Here is a 22,437-nt window from a genome sequence, read left to right as displayed (position 1 = left end):
TTCAGAGCACATATACGCCAACTCATAAAGCCAGATGGATACCCATTTAACACCACAACATTAATTTCAAATTTCAGAATCAGATTTTGAGACTCTGGGAACTCCCTCACAAAATTAAGGCCCAGGGATGCTTCAGCAATTTGAGAGGACAATCTGTGCTTGGTTTTATGTTCCCTTGAATGGGAAATAATGTTTTGTGGGATGTGGGAGGGAACAGAAGCTAAACTGCAAGCCTCAATGATCAAAGTCAAGTGGACTTGGGTGATTCCAGAGAAAGAAGTACAATACTTTTCTGTCACTGCACATTTCCCTGACACCCATTTATTACCAATCTATTCTGCCTTATCAGAGGATTCAATATGGAATTGGCTCAAATATCAACAAAATAAAATGAAGTAGAGAAGCAAAGTCACTCCTGATTTAGAAGTTATAAGCCTCTATCAGTGAAATCAGTATTGATTTCATTCACCTCCTCACTCCAGAATTTGCTATAGGGTCCATATTTTGAACATTATATTCATCTCACTAGCCTTTAAGTTCTAGCTCCTTCTCCACTTGCTTCTGAAAGTCTGGGTGACACTACTAATTGGAAAACCCAAAAGCTGAAAAATTGATTGGAAGTTTCTTGCAGCCCATTTCCCGCAGAGCTGGATATACAAAGCAATAAATACTAGTTGTACCGAGAGGGATTTCTGTGGCGGTTAGTTTTATATCCCAACTTCCTTTGTGTTTATTCAGCCAAATGGAAAATTCCACAATGGTAGACTCTGCATTCTAAAAAATCATATAATGAGGGCAGTGAGGGAAGGAGTAAAACAAACCAAAATAATACTTGAGCCCTGTTTAGTTTCCAATCCTCTGAGACATTCTTAAAATTTTTCATTTTTCTGGTAATATGAACTTCTCGAAATAGAGCTTACCGCAGATCATTAGAAACCTTTAGTGTCACACTTTAAACACTCTTTACTCAGACGCCCTATGACTGAGAAGAGTCACTTACATTTAGCACGGCTATAATTAAACATGTTTCTGTTGAAAGGGGCATTTCTCATTATGGCTAAGGACCACTTTAGAGTAAATTGAAACGGAAAGGAGGAGCATAGATGAGGTGTAGGTAGCAAGTGGTTATTTCTAGGGAGGCATAAAATGCCAAATGTGTAACAATTATTCTTTATAACCCTGCATTCTAAAGACTTCATAGTACTTTATCACATAAGAAGCTTCAGCTGATGCTCACTGAATGTTCTAGCACACACTCATTGCCCATAGTCTTTAAAGAAAAATAAAATTCAAACCACAATCAAAATCTGCAGAAATTGCCAGAACAAAGGAATTAAATATGTTGAAAGGGTCTACTGCTATTAATACAAGAGGCATTGAAAGCATTCTAGTCTAGTCCAAAGAAAATGCAGGGGGACTTCCGAATCTCCTCCAATTTTAAAGTTGATTTTACGTTCAGATTAGTTGAGAGCCCTCCTACTTCTCAAACGTATTATGTATCATCGTATCACATGGCTGGAAGCACACCAGAAAGCTTTGCCTTTGTTACCAACATGGTATAGAAGACTTCTGAATCACATGAAATTAAAGTAGGTTGTAAGCTAACACAGCTATATCAACGTAAGACATACTAACTTACATGATTGACTTTTACAGTGGAAAGAAAAAGGCTGTTTTCAAGCAGCTGTTATTGCCTCAATGGAAAAAAAAAAATCAATGAAAGTGAAATGAACAAGAGATTTTGTCTGAGTTGCAGTTAATACCACTGAAGAGCTATGGATATTAAAAGGTCAACAAATAAATTAGCCATAGTGTTATGAAATGAATGATTTGGCTTATAATTTTATTGAGTGAAAATTGTTCGCTGCCTATTAGACCAGGTAATTTTTATCTGGTGCCTCAATTACTGTTCCGTAAGCAATAATATAGTTGTAAGAGCTGTTGGTTCGATCGCATGACCTCTGAGAAGCTGGCTAGGACAGCTGACTTTACTATGATGGATAACTAAGCTTGGTCTCCATGAGGTGCCAAACCTCCCTTTCCTGCAAGGGGATCTCATAAAAGAAACATTACAGCTTGATTCATTTTACCAAAATGTTCGACTTTTCAAGTGTCAGCAGTTAAGTATAAATTGTGAAACCAGGTATTCCTGAGAAGAGTTATGACAATGGCTTTCCCCCTCCTTTTGGTCTCCTGGCATTCTCTTCTAAATGGTGTCATGGTAATTGGTGAATGGGAGCCTGGGGTGCTTCCCGCCACAAATACAGTGAAAAATGGTGTCTGCACCCTTGTGAATATGACCTGCTTGGAGGTACAGAGCTGAACTTGGTAACCTCTGGCCGGCTCTTCTTATTCCAATTCATTGTACTGGTTTAAGACCGACGCTCTGGGTTAGGTCCTGCTGAGTGGCCTTGGAAATCGACTTTCTGATCAGGATAAAAGTCTCTGCTTAAAGAGAAGGCCATGGACAGAGGTGCCTTTTTCAGGGGTAGATTGTAAAGTCAGCACATGAAACAAAAACTGCCTAGAGTCAAAATTACCCTTGAAAATCTTTTAAGTTACCAAGGCCTGGGCTCTTAGAAACACAAAAGTCAAAAATTAACTACTTCTGTTTCTCTTTGCCTTTTGACTGTGCCTTCTCTTTCCCTAGGGCAAAGGAGAATAAATATCTAATTTGAAGTAAAAGGACCACTGAGTAAACAAAGAGATTTATTGTCATATGTACGTATGTATATGTCTTTGTATGTGTGTTTGGTGTGTGTGTATACAAATGTATGTGTATATTTATGTTTTTGGACAAGCACATATAGTTAAACTCGAGTAAGTGATATGTGCATGCTGGAACTATGTTGTACTTTAAGGCTATCCAAGGGAGGCAAAAATATAGTTTTCTTTTGCTTCTTAAATTGTTAACATCATCAGCTATGACACGGACCTCTAGACGAACAGTATCTGTAAATGATGATTCCCAGGCTTTACAGATGGTCCTGAGTAGAACTGCAATTAAAATCCATTGCCTCGAGACTGCTGGGGCTTGGTTCTTATTACTCCAATGCTTAATTGAAGTGTTACTCAAGGCTGAAAATAGTGAGCGAGGCTGGAGATCTCCTAGCACCTTTGTTTCTAAGGGTTTTATTCTCTAAGAGCAGGATGTTGCATGGTCAGTAGGCAGAAATGAATGAGCCCCTTGTTCCTCCTGTGACTTCTTCGACTAATGAGTAATTATATTCAACGAGCAGAGTGTGATATGAAGTAGGTTAAACTTAGTCCCCCTCATCAAGCGCTCAGTGCTAAAAAAGAACTTGAAAGAGGTTCCAGAATTCATTTACTGGAGTAGCTGTTATCACCAGTCCCTATGACAATGACTTTGCAGCTACAGAAAGAGAAGGAGAATTACCCTCAGGTTTGTTGGTGCGTATTTTTAAAGCATGCTGCCACTTTCGCCTGGCTCAGCCAGTTGTGAGCTAACTTCAGTCTATGCTTCCACTCACTCATCACTGCCAAGCTTGAGGATTTTTTAGGATTGGTTTGCAAAATTGCCTTTTTTCTTAAAATTCCTTTTTCTTAATTTTAGGAGGCAGTACTTAGGGATACTGGCTGTGGAGTCCAATAGAGTTGGCTCAAATCGGTGTTCTGCCACTTATTAGCATTGTAAACACAAGTCTCCATTTCCTCATCTGTAAAGCAGGGTTAACGCTCCCACCTGGCTCAGCAGACATATAGCCAGCAATAATATTGATAACCCTCACTTAGTTTCCAGAAAACTTTGGCAAATTATATGCATTCTTAGAGTCAATGTGTATTACGTGCCTTGAGTGCTGTTTGAGATGGAATCCTATTTGCAAAACACTGTGAAAGATTCAGAACGGGCTAATGGTGAGGAAGTCTGGTGAGGCAGAAAACCTCCATTTACCAGCCGCATAAGCTTGAGCAGTTACTTGTCCTCTCTGAGCCTCAGTTTCCTTGTCTCTAAAATGGGCATGATACAATAATGACAAACAGAATAACTTACCGCAAAATAAGTCAGTTAAAGATAAAATAAATCATGTAAAGAAGTGAGAATTGTAACTTTTATGGGAGTCATGGGTTTTTAAAATAAAACTACAATCTCCTTCCCCAGAAAGATGCTATGTGAATGCATGTGTGCATGCATATTCACAACACACACATACACAAACACAGCTGATTCTATCCGCAATTTCAGGGGTGTACAGATCTAGGCTAAACTCCCCTGGTAAAAGAAGCATAAGCAGTAGGGGACACCAAGCCTCTAAAACTGAGTATATTATCAAAATGGGGAAGTGGAATTTGCCTGTAAATTTTCTGGCAGATACAGTGGAGAGAGGAGGGAAATGTCCTGCATTCCACAGTTTGTGTTTTTGACAAGAGAATGCAGAGACAAAATGTTTCTTGGAATCAAACTCCAGCGTGCTTTTTCTAAGAGTTGAATATACTACATGATCTTCTTTTGTTTCTGTATTTTTGTTTGAGTACAGTGACTTTGGTGTCTGGATATAATGTGAATAGTTTCCTCAAATTAAAAAAAATAAATGAATGAATAAGATGAGAGAGTGGCCAGTGTCACAGTGTGGAAGATAAAGATGTAGAGTTTTTCTTTATCCTTTTGTGAAACCCTTAGTCATCCCCTTTTCTGCTAACAGGCAATGTGGTTATGCAAAGATTTCTTATTTGTGTTTTCACTGATGCAAGTGCAGGTTTTGAATTACTGATAGTCTTTGCATAAATACCAAAACAATAAAAGCATAATTAGAATACATTGTATACAGCCGACTCCAGTTTTATTTTGCCCCAGCTCTGTATTTATGATAAATCACTAAACACGAACACTCTTTAGGGAGGGTAGTTTTGGGTCTCGTCTCTCCATTGAGCAAAAACAGTGCCTGTGACTAGAGCCTGAATCTCAATTCTGCAAGTGTACAGTTGAACTGAATAATATTTGGCACAATGCAGTGCACAACCGAGCCACTAAATGGCTGATTTACTAAATTATTATTAGATGAGCCCTTGCTGTTCCAAATGAAAGTGCAGCCACTGTCTTCCTTCATGGTGCGTTCAAATTGTTCTGTGTTTAAATATTCAGCATGAGGCTAATGTGAACTGATGAACTGAGACTATAAACATTCACTTTCAATACAGATAGAGCGACAGAGATGCAACATATCATATGGCCTGCAGAGGTGAAAATGATTTATATTTAAGGATGCTGCTGCCTACTTCCATTACTTTAAGGTACTCTTAATTAGCATGGTGTTGGAAATGACTAATTCCCGTGTGCAGGAAGAGCAGGCTCATGGAAGCTGAGATTTTTTTCTCATGCCAATGCAGGAGAAGCTACCATGAGGATTTGCTGTCTGTGTAGTTCAGAACCTTGAGTTTTATTCACGGCAGGCTTCACTACACCAGCAGAGCAACGTGTCTGCTGGAAGCACTCTGGTTTTTGACATTCAATGTTTTTTCTAGACCCACCCAAAAGGTCTGTAATCCATCCTTGCTACCATCCATCCCTCTGCAATCCGTTACAATCCTTATCTACTACAGGGCCATCCTGGCACCTCACCCCCATCTCACCAGCTTCTTTACTGACACCTGCTGGAATGAAGAACAACCCTTTGCTCCTTGGACAGATATAACCCCTCCTCCTCCTCCCCTTTGAGGGCAGTTATAGGCAAGCACTTAAAATACCGTGATCACTTACAGTAGATTAGAATTTTTTATTGGTGCCGTGTTGCCATAACAACAAGAAGACAGCAGATGACTTAAGCTAAGCTTGCAAAGCAAAAGGCTGCTCATCTGGCAGTTAAAATGAATACAGTTCATTTCACAAGTTTCCCATATGGACTCTTAGTGTATGGTAATGAGGAGACCATATGGTGAGAGAAAATGCACTGAGAACAATTGGGTTCCACTGGCTGAGTGGGAAGTTGGGAGCGAAAACCCGGGTGAGAGATTCTGGTGTGTGTGCTCTCTGGGTTCAAGGTTTGGTTGAGGTTTGTTTGGGTTTTTGTTTGGGATGGTTGTTTTCCTCAGGGGTTTCGCATTTCTTAATCCATTCCTTAATATGTCGACTGTGTGAAATGACAAACATCTTGCAAATTTTGCAATATCATTCATCACAAACTGTCAGCAGTGTTTGCAAATCTAACTTGCAAGATCTTTTAAATGTGTTGTTCTTAAAAGGCAACAGTACTAAGTTTTTAGACAAAGTGCAGGAAAATTTAAGCACTTCTGACAAGCAGAAACATTAACAGTAATCATTTTTAAAACACTCGCATCTTTTGCCTGCATGTTTAGCTGTAAATAATGCTAGAATGTATAAAAGCTTTAAAGTAAAAATGTAATAAATACTTTTTATTATGTTTCATAAAGGATAAAAAAACGCTGTGAGCCATGTATATGTGTTATCCAGATATGCGAATGGATAGAGATGGATAGAGAGCTCCCACCCTCCTTACTACTAACCAGATTGCAAACCTGGGAGGACAGCTTGAAAAAGGCTCTAAAGTCAATTCTGTACTATACATGCTTCATAAAAGATGAATATAAATGCATTAGTTAGACACGGTGAGCTAAATTAGAAGGTCAGGCAGGGCTGGGAGGGCTGAAAAATCACACAACCAATGAGTGTAATTACTCTTTTCTAAGTCTATTAAGTGGTGTTGTTCTATCAAGGCTCAGGGGTATAGGACATGAGGAACAAGATAAAGTAATGTGTATTTATTACTCCCACTGGATCAATTTACCAGATATTTTCAGCTCCATAAAGCAAAATACACAAATGCTGCCTTTGTTACTTTTCTCAAACTGCTTTATTTTCTCTAAAAGAGGGACTGGCTCTTGGAGAAAAAAAAAAACAAACATGTTTGCCCTATGGAGGTCCCCATGCCAACCTATCTCAGTGGGGAAATGAGAGAAAGCTGTCGAGAGGTTAAGTAGGATGGAGGTGAGGTGCAGGCAAGGGACAGGAGAGAGAAGCGAATCACCTCCAGACAGAATTATTTGGGTTTGTGGATCTAGGGGAAAAGTCGGAACTCAATGCAGTGATGATAGTGAGGTTTTTGAACCAGAGGACCTGGGTTCAAATCTTAATTTTCCCACTTGCCAGCTGAGAAGCTGTAGCACGCCACAGCCCTCTGGGAACTCTGACTCTCGTGAAATGGGGAGGACCACCTTGCAGGGATTAGTAGCCCCATTCACTACTGAAGCCTTGCCATACGCCAGAGACCTCTGTGTAAAGATCTCACTAACGCCCAACAGCAACACAGTGGGGCAAGCTGTATCACCAAGGAGAAAACAGAGGACGGGGAGGTTGAGTCACTGCACCAAGCAGTAGATCTGGTTTTCACAATTTATGTCTGTTTGGCATGAGAACCCATTCTCTTGGTCTCTGTGCTCTTCAAAAACCTCGATAAAGCCACGCGGGGCACACAGTGGGCATGAAGTAAATGTTACTGCTTCCAGGGATTGACAGCTAACACACAGAGGGCTCAGCTCAGGGTCGGCTCTCACTGCCCTTGCGCTCACCCGCACTGACCACTCACGAAGACAACCAACAAACTAGAGGGGGTGGAGACACCTCCGGCCTTCCAAACAGACAGAGCTTCTTGCTCAATGATTATGGATTGCACCAAGAATTTCAGCATCTCAGAGCTTTTGATTGAACACAGGCCCCATCCCCCTCACCTCTATATTATAGGAAAAGTCAACCTTCACCCCAAAGTCAGTCACATGTTCCTTTCTCTCCCTCCAGGATCCAGAGAGGAAGGCAAGTCTGTATGAAACAGAATAGAATGCTGTGATTTAAAAACTTTAGCCTGCCCTTCTCCACGTGCATATGAAAAAGGAAGGCCAGAAACATCTGGGGTTAGCATAATTATAGTACTTTGAATTTGTGTGTACAGCAACTATCACTAATGGTGACTTTCAGAGATAAAATAATTTACAGAGAAGGCTTCAGCTTGCTCCCGTTTTCTCAGTTGGTAAACGGGCATGATGTCTGCTTTCTCGACTTCTCTCACAAGAGGGGCTCCAATAAAACAAAGCATGTACAAGTTCTTCGAGAAAGCACAAGCCAGCATACAAAGGCATATTATTATGGAAGGCTGTCTGCTTGGTCTTTGGAGCAGTTTCATTTGACAGAATATGTGGGTGGTTGTATGAATCTAGCTTTGTCTATTCACAAACACATGGGTTTAATAAAGCACAGTTTGTTTTTTAAGGTGTGTGGTCCATGGCTCACTGAAACACTCCTGTTTGACAAACACTGACCATGATTCTAAGAAAGGCGGAGCCCATTTTTATCCCCCTAACAATGGATAGCAGGATTATAAATCCCCAAGTGCACAGGAATACCTTGTGCTGGCTCCATCCGCCACTTCCTGACCCTGCTCTTGAACTCTCGCTCCACCTTAACATTCAGAGCCAAGAGGACAGCCACTCTGATCTGAGTCACACAGAGAGCTTCCTGGGGTGGGCTCCAGCCAAAGTCCTTGCACGGTCAAGTGGCTAGATGCAAGCTGTGGAGTGTTTCCTTAACACACAAATCCATTGTGTCCTTGATTACTCTTCCCAAACCCAGGAAAAAGGGGCTGGGAATTTCACCATCAGGTCACTGGGCATGAAGCGACACGTGCCTGTGCTATTTGTTCAACATTTCTGAACGTGATATGCAACCATAAAAATGTTTGTAAAAGTAAGTACACAAACTCAACCCTATATTCCTATTTCTCTTCTTTCTTTATGATTAAGAAAAGTACTGCCAGGCTTCTTCAGACTTCAACCATTAAAACAAGATTTCTCTTCCACTTTTCAATAAATATTTATAGAGTGGCAACTGTGGGCCAGATACTGTGCCAAGGGCACCCATGGGATTAGCCCTTATCATCCTTACGAGATCCCTATGAAGTCGGGAGGATTATTATCCCCATTTTATAGATGAAGAAACTGAGGCCCAGAAGATAAATTATATACACAACTGGTCACCAGGATTAGGATGTCTTGCTCTGTAGAGATTGGACGGATGAGCTCTCCGAAGCAAGGGTCGCACTCTAATGCAATTAGCAAACAGTCATAGCTACCTTTTGCTGACTGCTAAATAAGTCACTAAAATAACAACCTAAAGAAGTAGGAAATACTGCCATCTCCATTTGATAGAGAAGGAAGTTGAGGCACAGAGAGGTAAAGAATTTGGGGGGAGGGGGGAAGAAAGAAAGAATTTTGACCCAGATTGCATAGCTAGTAGGTGCCCTTACTCTGAGTTCTACCAGACCCAGTCTGACTCTCCAGTCCCTTTTAGCAGACTCTAGAAACTTCAAATGCCAGTGCAAAGCAAAGACAGTCCCCAAATGGAAACAATGGGAAGAATCTGGCATTGCACCCATGCCTTTTTTCTACCACTGAGACACCCAAGGCACTGACCATTGGGTGGACACACATTGTTTATATTGCTGTGCTGTAAAATTACCAATTATTGTCCCACAGGAAACGCATGGGAGCTAGGTTCCTGCCAGACAGAGGAACCTAAAGGTAACTCTCTCCACCTCACAGCTATGCTAGGGAAGAAGAGAGCCGTTCACTATTATTATTAGATTATTTCATTGCTCACCAAGAATAAGTAAGTCAGGGTGAAAGGGAAGGATGAGTAAGACGGAGGCCCCTTTCAAAGTCAAGGGTATGAACAGACTGACACATTATATGATTTCTTCCTCAGATGAAATGTTTTCTAGAAGTTTTTACCAAGGTGAATAAAATTCAGGGGAAGTAAGGCTGTTCTGGGAAGCTGAAGGTTGAGACTGAAGGCTGTGTGGTTCTTCATCTGAGGTCTCGGTAGAGGATGGACGCTTTCTTGCCACGGCCCTTGCCTTCCTGGAGCAGATAGCACCCCCTCCCCGACCCCACCAGCCCCCACGTCTGTACATGAATTTGTGGGCCAGCTTTCTCCTGGACGAAGCCTGTTCTGACGGGCGGCTTTGCCTCCCAGTGCAGCAGGTACACAGGTAGGATTTGATTTGATGGGATGATGATCCCCCAAAGAAGTTCGCCGAGCTAGGGAGGATGCCAACTTCACTTTTCTAAGTGTTTTATGAAGAGAGACAGATCCAGAAGTGACATATCTCTAGACTTACCGTGGCAAGGAGAGGTCCTCTCATCTACTCATTCAATTTATAATAGTTTTCACTTGCGTAGTAAATGAAATTCCATTTTGCTGTCAGTAAACAGTGAGTGGTAGTTCTACTAATTCTGTACTTTGAACTTATTTAGCATTTAACTGTTCTCTCCTCTGCGTCCTTACGGAACTTGGTTTGCACTTTTGTTAAATGTATCCATTACCTTCTGTTATGATTAGTTGTCTGTGTTGTGTAAGGTGATCTCTCCCACAGAGGGCCCAAGTTCCTGGGTTCAGAGATAGGAATACTCCCAACATTGACAACAAGTACAGAACAGTAGTCAATAAATGTGAATTTCCTTCTTTCTGCATTGGCAATTAATGGCACATCGGTGTGTGACATATTATTACTCTGTCTTGAATTTTTGTTTAATTCCTCACATTTGTGCCTTATTTCCCAATTAGGTGGGATGCCTCTGGAGGTAAGAAGCTCTGTCTTATTTGCCCAGTTGCGAGATTTACCAATGTTCTTTTTGAGCTCTAGCTTCACCAGGGATAAGTACGGATCCTCATCTAGGTAGAAAAGCAGTGTTCTTTTCCCTCCTGAGAACTGGTATGATGTAGTGATTAATAACATGGACTTTGGAGCGAGGCTGTATAGGTTTGAAGCTCAGTTTAGCAATTTACATGCTGTGTGACCTTGGGCAAATGATTTAAGCTCTCTTTGCTTGATTATTTTCTTCTCTAAAATAGAGGTGGTAATAGTACAAACCTGAGAGGGCTTTCGAGAGGAATAAATGACATAGTGTATGTAAAAATAAGTACATCACTTGGCACATAAGTGCTTGCTCCTTTTATTACTGCTTACCTTATAGTACCAAACACACAAAGCACAAGAATATTGAGTTGCTTATCTATGAACTAATTTTTATCAGTGGCAAAGTTTTCTGCCAATCACCCAAGCCCAAGTTTCCAGAGACCACAACCCAAAGAGGAGGTATCCTGACCTTTGGCAAACGCTCAGGGTCGCCAGGGTGCCGAGGAATGACCTTCTGTAACCTCTGGAAACCATAATCGATGGTGGGTTCGTTGAGCGCTGCAACGAAGAAGGCACACAATTAGAACAATGTCAGGAAATAAAATAGAACACGCTTTGCAACACCGATGGTGTGGAAATAACTTGGAAATCCAAAATTTAATTGATGCTTTTGAATTAGACCATAAAATGATCTGACGAATGATCCCTTTGCTGAACGTTCCCACCATCTACTTCTGCTATCTACCATGATGGGCAGTGGCTCGCTCAAAAGAACATTAGTAGCAGGTCTTGAACTCTGTTCTTTTGGTCAAACTCTATATTCCTTACATTAATGAAAATAGAAAATAAAATGGTGTTTGATGTGAGGTTTGAGGATTCACTTTAGTCAGATGCCAGGTCAAAATGCTCAGGGGTTTGCCTGAGGGTATCTACAGATTATAAACAGCAGGAGAATTAAAAGCACTTGCTTAATGAAAAATCTCTAATGAACCTCAGGAGATACAGTATCTCAGCACCTTCTGTGGCAATTAAGCCTGCAAGAGTGTGGTGCGGGCAGGGGAGGCTGGATCTTGCCGGCACAGAAAGCCTATCCTACCCTAGATAGAGCCTGCAGAGAGATGGGTATTGAAAACGCCCTTAGACAACACCCTCACATCTAAAATGGCAGACTGATTCCCACCATGAACATTATTTCAGGAAAGAGACCAGCCTCTGTGGAGAACTAGCTTAGAGCAGCTGGGTCTCCAAGAAGTCTTAAAAAGTCTAAAAGAAGAGCAAACCTGTAATAATATTTGGAGACAATGGGTCTTGTACCCATTGTCTACACCCTTTCCAAAGCATCCTTAAATTAAACATGATGCAAAATGGACGACTGTTCTATCATTTTCAAAATTCTTCCTCAGGATATGAAACATCTTCAGCCTTCCTCACCTGACTAGGAAAGGTGGCAGCTCCATCCTCTACCCATATCCCCCACATCCTCTAAGTAATGGGTGGGTGGGTGGGTTTTGTTCTTCTTTTCTTTTTTAGTGTAACCAAAGTATTCAACCACATATTTTCTCTCATACTGAATAAAAAGACAGTCTTTGTAGTTCTGACATTTAGCTATACATTAGAAAACAAGTTGCCACATGCTTTACTTACAATGCATTTCCATTAACCTAAATTCTAAAAGTAAGATCCACACTACTACTAACTTTAAAAAACTGTATTAAATTCAAATAGGTCCCAAGGCTAATGGAAGCAATTTGTATACCAACCCAAACTGACTGGCCCACTTTTCAAAATACAGGTATGATAATCTTGTGGTTTTAAAAGGACATTTAAATTGAAAGACTGTGAATTTAGTACATAATTATACCAATAGAACCCTTTAACTTGTCAACTTGTAAATCTAAAAGGCTATCAATCATTTCTAAAGAGGAAATAAACCTTAAAATTCCTTGATTGACAGTGCTTACTTTTTATGTAAGAAAAAAAAGGAAAAAAAAAAAAAAAGGCTGCGTAAAGTGGCCAGAAATCCATTTACAAAAGTACATTGTTTTACATAGGTGAGTAAAAAGCCAATAATTACACTTCCCAAAGACACATAAATCAGAGTAAGTACTTTTTCCTCACTTGTATATTTTAAGTTGGAGTGAACTTCAGGTAACTTTTTATTAAAAAGATTTTTCCCCAAATGCAATGCTTATTGAAGTTGTTAATAGAGTAGCGTTTTCATTTAAGAGAATGTAATCATTTTTGCAAGTATGAGATTTAGGTATTTCTCTCTCTTCCCCCATTCTAAACAGTAAACTTTCAACCTGCCTCTTGTGGAAATTAACCAAAATTATCCCCAGGTGCACCAAATCTCTCTATCAATACCAGCACAGGAGTTAAGGCACAATATTTATTATTCCTCCCATTTTATGAATTACTTTCTAAGCCCTTGAGAAGAATCCTTTTTTCAAATTAGACGTCTAGAGAAAAAGCCATAGAACCCTTTATGCGGGGAAGCTGTTACTCGTAAAATCCATGGTATTTAATCAAGAAATGCATGAGAGTGACGGGAATAAGCACCTAGGTTTACGTTATATATCACATTCATCTCCCACTCATAATACTAATTGCCAACAAAGATGTTTAGCCATAAAAATAGCTTTAGACAATTAAATGTATCATTTTAATATCTGAAGACATAATTCAGCATCCTGAAAATTCTAATTCTTGGTTTTATTTTTCAGGCTAAGCCACCAATAAAACTTGAATTGTTGACCCACCCCTTCAGTTGTTTGCATAATAAATTAATTCCTACTGTGTCAAGAAACCAGCAGTTGTTAATTGAACGACTGTCTGATGTATTGGGGGGAGGATGTGTTTCTCTGGCCATACGGACAACTCACAGCGGAATGAGTGACACTTAATATCTGCAATTAAAAGAACTGATTCAAACATCATATGGAACTAATAGCTAAGGAGCTGACGAGAAGTCATTCTGTTGCCACAAAGAGTAATTGAATTAGATATAGTAAACTCATTATTCAAAGAAAAATAAGCATCTACTCTATGGAAGTACACTACGTGGGAGGAAATATTTCAGACTTAAGACAAAGGCCTTTAATTTATTTCCCATGCCTTTATCATTTGCTCTACGCTCATATTTTCAAATCTATTAACCTGACCTCAATTTATGTACTGAATATTACAATGGCGTTGTCCAGTGCTGTAGATGCAGATAACAACTAAAGATATGCAAGACAAAGCTTGTGGTATTAAATTTGAAGGTGCCTGATGATTTCTCTGATTGCACTGATTAGGGAAAAAAATTAAGCCAATTACTGAGTGAGAGGGGCCATAAAGAGTGTTACTTTAAAAGAATAACAACCTGGAAGATGAAATGTCTAGGGAGGAAGATGGTTAAATTATCTCACTCTCATGGAATGGAATATGATGCAGTCGTCAAAAGCAATGGAATACAAAAAAAAAAAAATCTTTACTGAAATAATATATATTGAGGTTAAAAAGCAGAATACAGGAACATGCATACCATACGATTATTATTTTTTTTTGAGGAAGATTAGCCCTGAGCTAACATCTGCTGCCAATCCTCCTCTTTTTGCTGAGGAAGACTGGCCTCGAGCTAAGATCCGTGCTCATCTTCCTCTAGTTTATATATGGGACGCCTACCACAGCATGGCTTGACAAGCCGTGTCATGTCCGCACCAGGGATCCGAACCGATGAAAACCAGACCGCTGAAGTGGAACATGTGCACTTAACCGCTGCACCACTGGGCCAGCCCCTGATTACTTTTTTTTAAATGAACGTACAGAAAACGTTTCTGTGTATAAACTGGCTAACAGTAGTCATTTCTAAGAAGTGAGTCTTGAAGTGCTTTTCTTCCTTCTCTTGTGCTGTGCGTTGTCTAAATTTTCCACAATGAATATATATTACTTTTATAATCAGAGAAAAAGGTTAAGAGCAAGAGATTGTGGCTGAGATGCAATTTGACCTGCTTGTATAAAGTAATGACATAAGAAACTATGCCTTAAAAGGGGTCTGTATACTCTTTAATAACCTTGCATAGGTTATTACAGACCATAAGAAAAATAAGTAGTATACTTTTGGCCAGTTGTATAAATATGTGACTATTCATAAACTTTCTGAAAATCAACAGAGAGGGTAACAGGGAGGAATCATAAAGAATGGTATATTTATTTCATCAGTGGGGGGAGTCGTACCTTAGGGACATACATCTACTCTGCAAGAATGTAATATAAAGTTAATCCTTCAACAAAGTGACCTCATTGTATTCAAGCATAGGGCTCAGGGAGCACCAGCAGAAAGGGGACTAATCGATTTTTTTCCTCTAAAACTTGGGAAAATTCCGAGAACCTAGTAGAGAAAGAAAAGAAACTTAATTGGGCATAATTAACCACAAATAAAGAAGCATGAGCATCTTAGGTTGAAAAAAGAAAAAACAGATGAAGCCGTAAACTGCAAAGGGAATGCAATGATGAGAGCAGCTTCTGTGGTCCTGCTTCTCAAGACCTAGTCCTCTCTCTCTGAAGAGGCTTTGAGAGGGTGTCATCCGAGACCAGTTAGCGATGGTAACAAAATAAGGGAGGTTCAGACGTTTAGAAGAAATCCATAATCCCAAATAAGAAAAGCCTCGAGTTTTAAATCAGCAGAATAAAATGGGATCAATGTGGGCATTTAAAAAGTTCCACAAGATAATAAATTCTCCACGGATTCAATAATCAGTTTTAGTGCCTATCATGTGTTCAGATAGCATTTGCAGGAACTGTTTTGTGTCACAACACCATAAGCCCTCAAAAATACGCTTTCTGAAAGGTGTACATAATCCAACCCAAAAAGATAGATGAACTACTTTTGTAGAGTTGCAATGCAGCTGCGACTCTCAGGACCCGGCTTCAGGAATCTATTCTCTTGCCTCCCTCATGGTCAGATGGTGGGTCACCATCTCCACTTCTGGTTCTGACATAGCCTTCACCAGGGTCACACTGCACTTAACAGAGACACATGGATTTCAAGAGTGATCAGGCTGTTGGGGAACCACAAACATTTGAATTCAAGATGTCTTCCACTGTCTTGTTCAAACTTAGAGGCAGATACGTATTAGCTGAATAAGCCTAAGTAGGACCTTATGGAGCTGAGTACATCTACTACAGTAGGTCTGAAACTGCTCTATGAACGCATAAGAAGCAAGATCAAATGCTTCTACACAGCAGAGCAAGCTCGCAGGGCAGGCTCATCGCTGAGATTTCGGAGAGGTCCTCTCATTCACAGCTATGGTATAACACTGGAGAACAGATCCTGGTAGCAAACAAGGGATATATGCATGGGCCTGGCATTTCAGCTGCATCAAAGTCATTATTTTTCAAAAAGTAGAAGTTAATTAAATGGTTAAAAAAATCAAACCACTTAATTGGCTTTGTGTTGGGACTGCTTATAAATGACTTTGGGTTCCTTCACAATCTCATAATCTCAGACTCCCCTAAAGGAAACCAGTCACTTTCTATGCAAAACCAGTCTCTGCAGAACCCTTCTCCTTTGGGCTTCAATTGAAGCTCTGGTCAAGACAGAACAGCTTTGGTTATACAAAGCTATTATTCACAGTGTCCAAATGTTCACGCACCATCAAATACTATATGCAAAGAAAATTTAGAATAATACAACTAGATTTTAAGCACTAGTAGTAAAGACAAAATTACAAAATGCATTTAAAACATCTGGTAATGAGTAAATCCTAACCAGATATATATGTGAATTGTGGCCTTCTCATGCCTTTAGTCTTTTTTTCTTTAATCCACTTCACAAACACATCAAATATAGAAAATTCTCTCTAAGGGGACTTATTTGCAAATTAAAATCATGTAGTCAAGATGAATGCATTCTCAGTTAGGAAAATGGATTTTTCTCTTTTCAGAGTTTCATTTTAGGGAAATCACTCCTCCGTCTTCCTTAACTTCTTGAATACTTATTCTTGGAAACAAAGGAAATGAGAGGGTGGAGAGTTGTGTTCCCAAACATCAGGGGAAAAGAGCGTTGGGTGCCATTCCAACATCAGCGCGCAGAGTTCCCTGCTTTTATAGCTCAGCCACTCACTGTAGCGCTTTAACATATTTCTGGGGTTTTAATTTCCTTTTTTTAATGGTTGTGTGACATGATGTCATTTTGACTGGAAATAAAAAGAAACGCAGATATTAGGAAGGTAATATTTATATTCTATTGCCATTTAATGTCCAAACAAATATCTAGACTCTATGCCAAGTAATAAATAAAACCTCATAGCAGAGGCAATGATAAAACCAGCACCTGGGTCTCCAAGCTTCCCTGGTGACTACTCTCTATTTGAACCAAAGGAGTAACAGCAGAGCATTTCCCTTCGAGGCAGATCCATTCTGCGCATGAGAGTTATTACATATGTGTTAGGCAGAGCCTTTTCCTTCCATAATGGCCCCATTTTTCCCTCAGTCACTAAATTAACGACCAGAGGTAAACAATAAAACAGCAAGTTATCTTCACAAACCTATCTTTAAGACTGACTTTAAAATATATAAACCACAAAATCAACCAGAAACCTAAACAAGAGCCAAAAATATGGTTAATGAAGAAATTTGTTACATTTCCAGCCATTTGGCTATTTCATTACCTGCCTAGATGTTTAGTGCTCAAGTGGTATTCCAGGTTGTCTCTTCTGTGGAAGGGATACACTCCTCAAGAAAACTAAAACCCAACCCCTTGCAAGTGGAGCCCCTGCTTTCAGCGCGAAATGCTTTTACAGCCCGGCGCCAGGCCTCAAGAGCCAGCGAGGTTCAGGAGAGCTTCGGGAAGAGGCTCAGGGAACTGTAGAAAGCTGTAACTGAACCAGAAGGGGTGTCAGGATGACGCCAACATGGGCAGAATTTACCAGTATAGGAGCCAAAGGAGAATTTCCAAACTGGCTTTGAACCTGCCCTGACTTCTTATTTGTCGTCTTCAAACCTCTTGATGTGTGGCAACAACTTTGAGATTCAAAAATCAAGCGAAGAAGTAAGACCTCTCTCCACCCAAGGTACAATCAGAGGTATTAGCTGGCTTTTGTGGCTAAGTCCTCTGTACAAAGAGGGGGACCAGGGGAGCATGCAAAGCAAAGACTAAGAGAGAAGGTGAGCTGGAGAGTGGATCACAGCCCAGGAGGAGGAAATGCAGGGGCTCTTGGAGAAAGAGATGGAAGACCCTGAGGAGTGCTGCTTGGAATGCAAAGAACGTGCCTAGGTTTGGAATTAATAACTCTTCCAGAAGCAAAAGCAATCAAGAACAGGAAGAAAGAATTAAGAGAGACTTGCCTTTGTTTTTCAAAGTGGCAGGAGCTTTACTGTTTTTCTAAATGTAAAAAGAATACATTCTTACTGTATAGAAATTACAAAAGAAACACAAAAAAAGGAAAAAAGCCCCATAATATCCCCACTCATATATAATCACTATTTATATTAGTATGTATGCTTTCAGACATTTTCACAATACTGTTTTATATAAATATAGATTACATATATATTTATATCTACTTTATTCTTTTTAATGGTTGTAGCATATTGTATTACATGGATGGCCATAATTTATGTAACAAATCCCCTGTTAATGGAGATGTATTTTTTCCCCAAAAATTTTCACTGATTTAAGAAGTGTTATAAGGAACAACACTCAGGAGAAATTCTTGGATAAAAGAATATGCACATTTCAAGTCTTTTGATACATATATTCCCTAACTGTCCTTCATAAAATTTATACCAAATTACACTTTGACAGGTTACTTTTAAAAGCATCTGTAAAAGAAAACTAATTTTTAAGATTTTGCATCCTGCACTCAATTATTCTCTAAGTTATGAGACCCTCTAAAGGTTTTTAATAGACCTTAAGATTACAATGATTACTTGTAGAAGTGTCATTTTAAACATATCCTGAGGTCACATAAAACCCTTCTCCCAGTAATATTAAAGTGCTTTATAGACATTATCTCATTGATTCCTTCAATAGGCCCTTGACATGAGTGTCAAAAATTATTACTCCCAATTCAAAGACAAGAAACTGAGGCACAGAAAGAGCTGGCTACATAAATCAGAACAGAAGCCTCAGTGTTTTATTCATTATTCAAGATGACTATCTTATTTTTAATACTGATGAATCTCAATTTGCAGTATATTGACAAGTCCTGCTACCAAATCAATTAAATGGCTCCTTTTTTGACTAGCTGTGAAATAGAAATCCAGCACTAGGAGGAATACTTGTGCCCAGACTCCTGACTTCACATAGGTGAACGCGTCACTTGGCCTGATTTCTTTAATTAAAGCTCACCCCGTCAACACACAAACCTTTTGGGGAGGCCACCCTGGTATTTTAAATTTGCCCAAAAAATGATCAAGAAAACTACGTTTATTTGGTCTCATCAGGTTCTATTTATAGGTCTGAGTTTGGATCTCAAAAGTTGATTTGTCTTTTGGGAAAAAAAGATACATAATGCTGTTGAGATACATTAAACCAGCTTATTTCATACCCCAACCAGTTGGTATTTTCTAGAAGATCCTTGGCAAGAAGTCACTGGCAGAAGTGGAGCGTCTCTTCATAAACAGACCCCTTTCTTGCCCTAGAGGGTTACACTCTATCTAAAATGGGAAGTAGGTGAATGCCCAAGAATTAGGGAAAACTGTACCACTAATTGTAATGAAGCTGATGAGAAAAGGTGTCCCTGTTATTGCATACGATGTGCTCTGAACAGCTTGGTCTTCCAGGAGTCTTAATTTAGATTTCCAAATTTGATGCAAGTTTAAGACTAAAATTAAATCCTTCAAGCAAACAGAAACTTGAAGGTCTTCATCTTTTTTTTTTTTTCGCCTTTCAATCTTTTCCACTTTGGATTTTTAAAAAAAAAAATTGGATCATTTATAATTAGGTTTCAAAGCCAGATTTGCTCATTTGAACAAGAAGAGGATGATTTTTGCTCTGTAATGGATGATGGTGTTTAAGTATTGAAGACCAACACACTGTCTTTCTTTCTTAATGTTTAAAGATAAATCCCTAATTTTTCTTCCCTACTGGCATATCTTCTCATCTAACAAGAGTAATATTCCTTCTATAATTGTTCTTCAGATTTCTTCCCAAAGAGTTTTGACAATAACTGTTATCAAGGGGGCAAAATCACCAGGCTGTCTTATAAACATGTTTTCTTGGTTCCCACCCCAGCGAGCGCTTGACATCGTTCTTTTATCATCCGGTGTGTGTTCAGAATGAGTTTAGAACAGCAATTGCCGGGAATAGGCAGGCGATAAACCGCATTGATTTAACACATCTTGTTTTCAATCATGCTTGGATTTTCTGAGCACGCATTTTTCCTGTACTCTGGCTTGTAGCTTTTATCTGACGAGCTGATCCCTTTTCACTGGAAAATGAAAAGGTCGCACAATAAGACACGGTTTACTGGAACTTGAACACGCACCAGGGAAAGTATTTTAGATAAATACTGTCAGACATAGTGGAGCTGAATTTCAACAACACAATTGCTAAACAACAATACTTATTACTTTCCAAGAACAAGCTACCAGCAACTTATGGCTCTCAGCAGGAAACAGCACTGAGTCAGGCTCCAAAGCTAAGAAACCTTCTCTGAGCCTCGTACTAACCAAGCACATGGTTCTGGGCCGAGGTCCTACATGAGATTGTTAATATTATGGTTTTATGAAACCACTCAAAAAACTACCCCCACTGTTCACAGTCATTCCTTCTAAACCAGTGGGCAGGTTTCAGAAGTTATAGCAGAGCTCTGCAGACAGATTGGGAAGGGAAGAAATTCCAACAAAAGTGATTCCAAATAATCCATTAATTTCACTAATAAGACAGGAAAGTACTTGTAACTGGAAGATACTAGAGGATTAAGCGATTATTTGGTTCCGTTTTAATGGACTCTAAGAGAACTTACAACAAGTATGCTATGTAGAGAGCTACAATGGTCTTGTAGATAAGCACGGATGTTATTATCAGCCTAAACTCCAACCTAAATAGCACCTGATACCAAATAAATGAAGTCGGCCTTCTTCAGTATTGACCCAACCTAAGTGATTATTATTTCTCCATATCATTAGCCTTAGATTCAGCTAGAAAGTCTCCTCTACCTGAACGTTTGAATCTGAAACCCTTTCCTTTTAGCCTTAACACACATTCTGATTAATCTTTACTCACTGTCTACTCTGGAGCTTCTCAAACTTTCTCAGTGGCAGTATCTTGGGGGTCTCAGCAATCTTTTCACAGTGCCTCTAAGCCAAAAGAAATGCCCAATAGTTCTGTTTATTAACCACTTAGCTCCCAACAGCTTAATATTTATATCCTAACAACTTAGTAGCCATTCGAAAAAAATATATAAAGAAATTGAAACCAAAAAAATCATAATATTTTTATTTCATTATAAAATAATCACAATCACTTACTAATGGGATGCGTGCTCCTGTTGTCACTGCAACACTTCTCAAAGCTTGGAATACGATCGGACGTCTACACCTTCTTTTCTGTCTGCATGCATCTGCACACGACGCTTCCTCTTGACCACAGTTAACTGCTGAAAAGTCAGCTTCGCAAAGCTGTGACACCACAGAAGGCAGTGCAGTCTAATGTTGATCTGCGAACTGCCTTGAAATGGGAGTTTGCGTGGTATCTGATAGACTTAAAGTATCACTGGTTTCCCTCAAATTTAAAATACCCCACAGCACCCCTGTAAGTTTGTTAGGGCACTTTGGTGCATAAGTTTAGAGAACATGGATCCACTCAGAAGCACAGAATTAATTAAATGATAAGATGCTACAAGGATCCACTGCTGTCATTCACTGTGTCTTTTCTAATAATAATAATGATGATGATGATGATGATGATAAGAGCAGCACCAGCTAACACTTCCTAACAACTTACTATGTGCCAAGCACTTCACATGAATTAACCTAACTTTTACCACAACCCTAAAATGAAGTATTATTGGTCTTCCTATTATATAAGAAGGAAGCTGAGGCTCAGAGGAGTGAAACAGCTTGCCTAAATTCACAGAGCTAACAAGTGAAAGGCCAGAGATTCAAATCCAGGCAGTGTGCCCCTCAAGCCCTGCTCTTAACCTCTTTGACAGAACAGCCAAATCAGAGCAACCAGGAGGCCTCCAGAACAGGTCTCTCATAATTGTGGCCTCCAGGACTTTTCCAACGCTCTTCTTGCTCCCCATATATCCTTCTAAATGTAATCTGTTCTAGTCCTTTTCTTTGTCTTAACTTACGTCCCGTGGAAACCTTTGTCACCTGCTCCAGGCTTCATTTGACTTCCATTTCTTTAATAGTACACTCTTCTTCCCTTTGTTCCAGCCCTTTTGGAGTAAGACACAGCTAGCTTTGCATCCAGGCTACATCACTGGCCAGCTATGTGCTTTCTGGAAAAGCCACATTCTTTAAGTCTTCCTTATCTGTAAAGTGAAGACGTGATGTGGTACTATTTGCACAGTGCTTAGCACATAATAAATACTCAACGGGCAGTTGCTATTACTAATAATAGAATTTGTGCCATGTGCTAGAAAGAGGGGCAGATGTGGGGAATACAGGATTACTCAGACGTATTTACATATTCTCCACTCTCAAGAAACTCCAGAGTCTAGAGGGGCAGAAAGACATAAACAGAATGCTAAAAAAAAATGTGATAAATATAAAATGAGGATGCAGTGTTCTGGGAGAACATCAGGTATCTTTCACTTGTTCAGGTTCAGCCTTTCCTCCC

At 39.6% G+C, this 22,437-nt stretch overlaps 1 protein-coding gene across 8 annotated transcripts in view; it reads right to left on the bottom strand.

Annotated features, from left to right (window-relative positions):
• The window catches only part of EBF1 (EBF transcription factor 1), a 381,503-nt gene that overhangs the window by 23,570 nt on the left and 335,496 nt on the right, over nt 1-22,437 (bottom strand). For all 8 annotated transcript variants that reach the window (XM_003362778.5, XM_001503495.6, XM_023617310.2 and 5 more), the window contains exon 11: nt 11,131-11,219. In XM_003362778.5, the coding sequence (XP_003362826.1) occupies nt 11,131-11,219 (89 nt within the window). The remainder of the gene's footprint in view (nt 1-11,130; nt 11,220-22,437) is intronic.

This window comes from Equus caballus, chromosome 14 (assembly GCF_041296265.1).
Source record: "Equus caballus isolate H_3958 breed thoroughbred chromosome 14, TB-T2T, whole genome shotgun sequence".
Classification (NCBI taxonomy): Eukaryota; Metazoa; Chordata; class Mammalia; order Perissodactyla; family Equidae; genus Equus; species Equus caballus.
The sequence above is the reverse complement of the archived record's forward strand: the minus strand, read 5'-3'. Positions and strand labels throughout refer to the sequence as shown.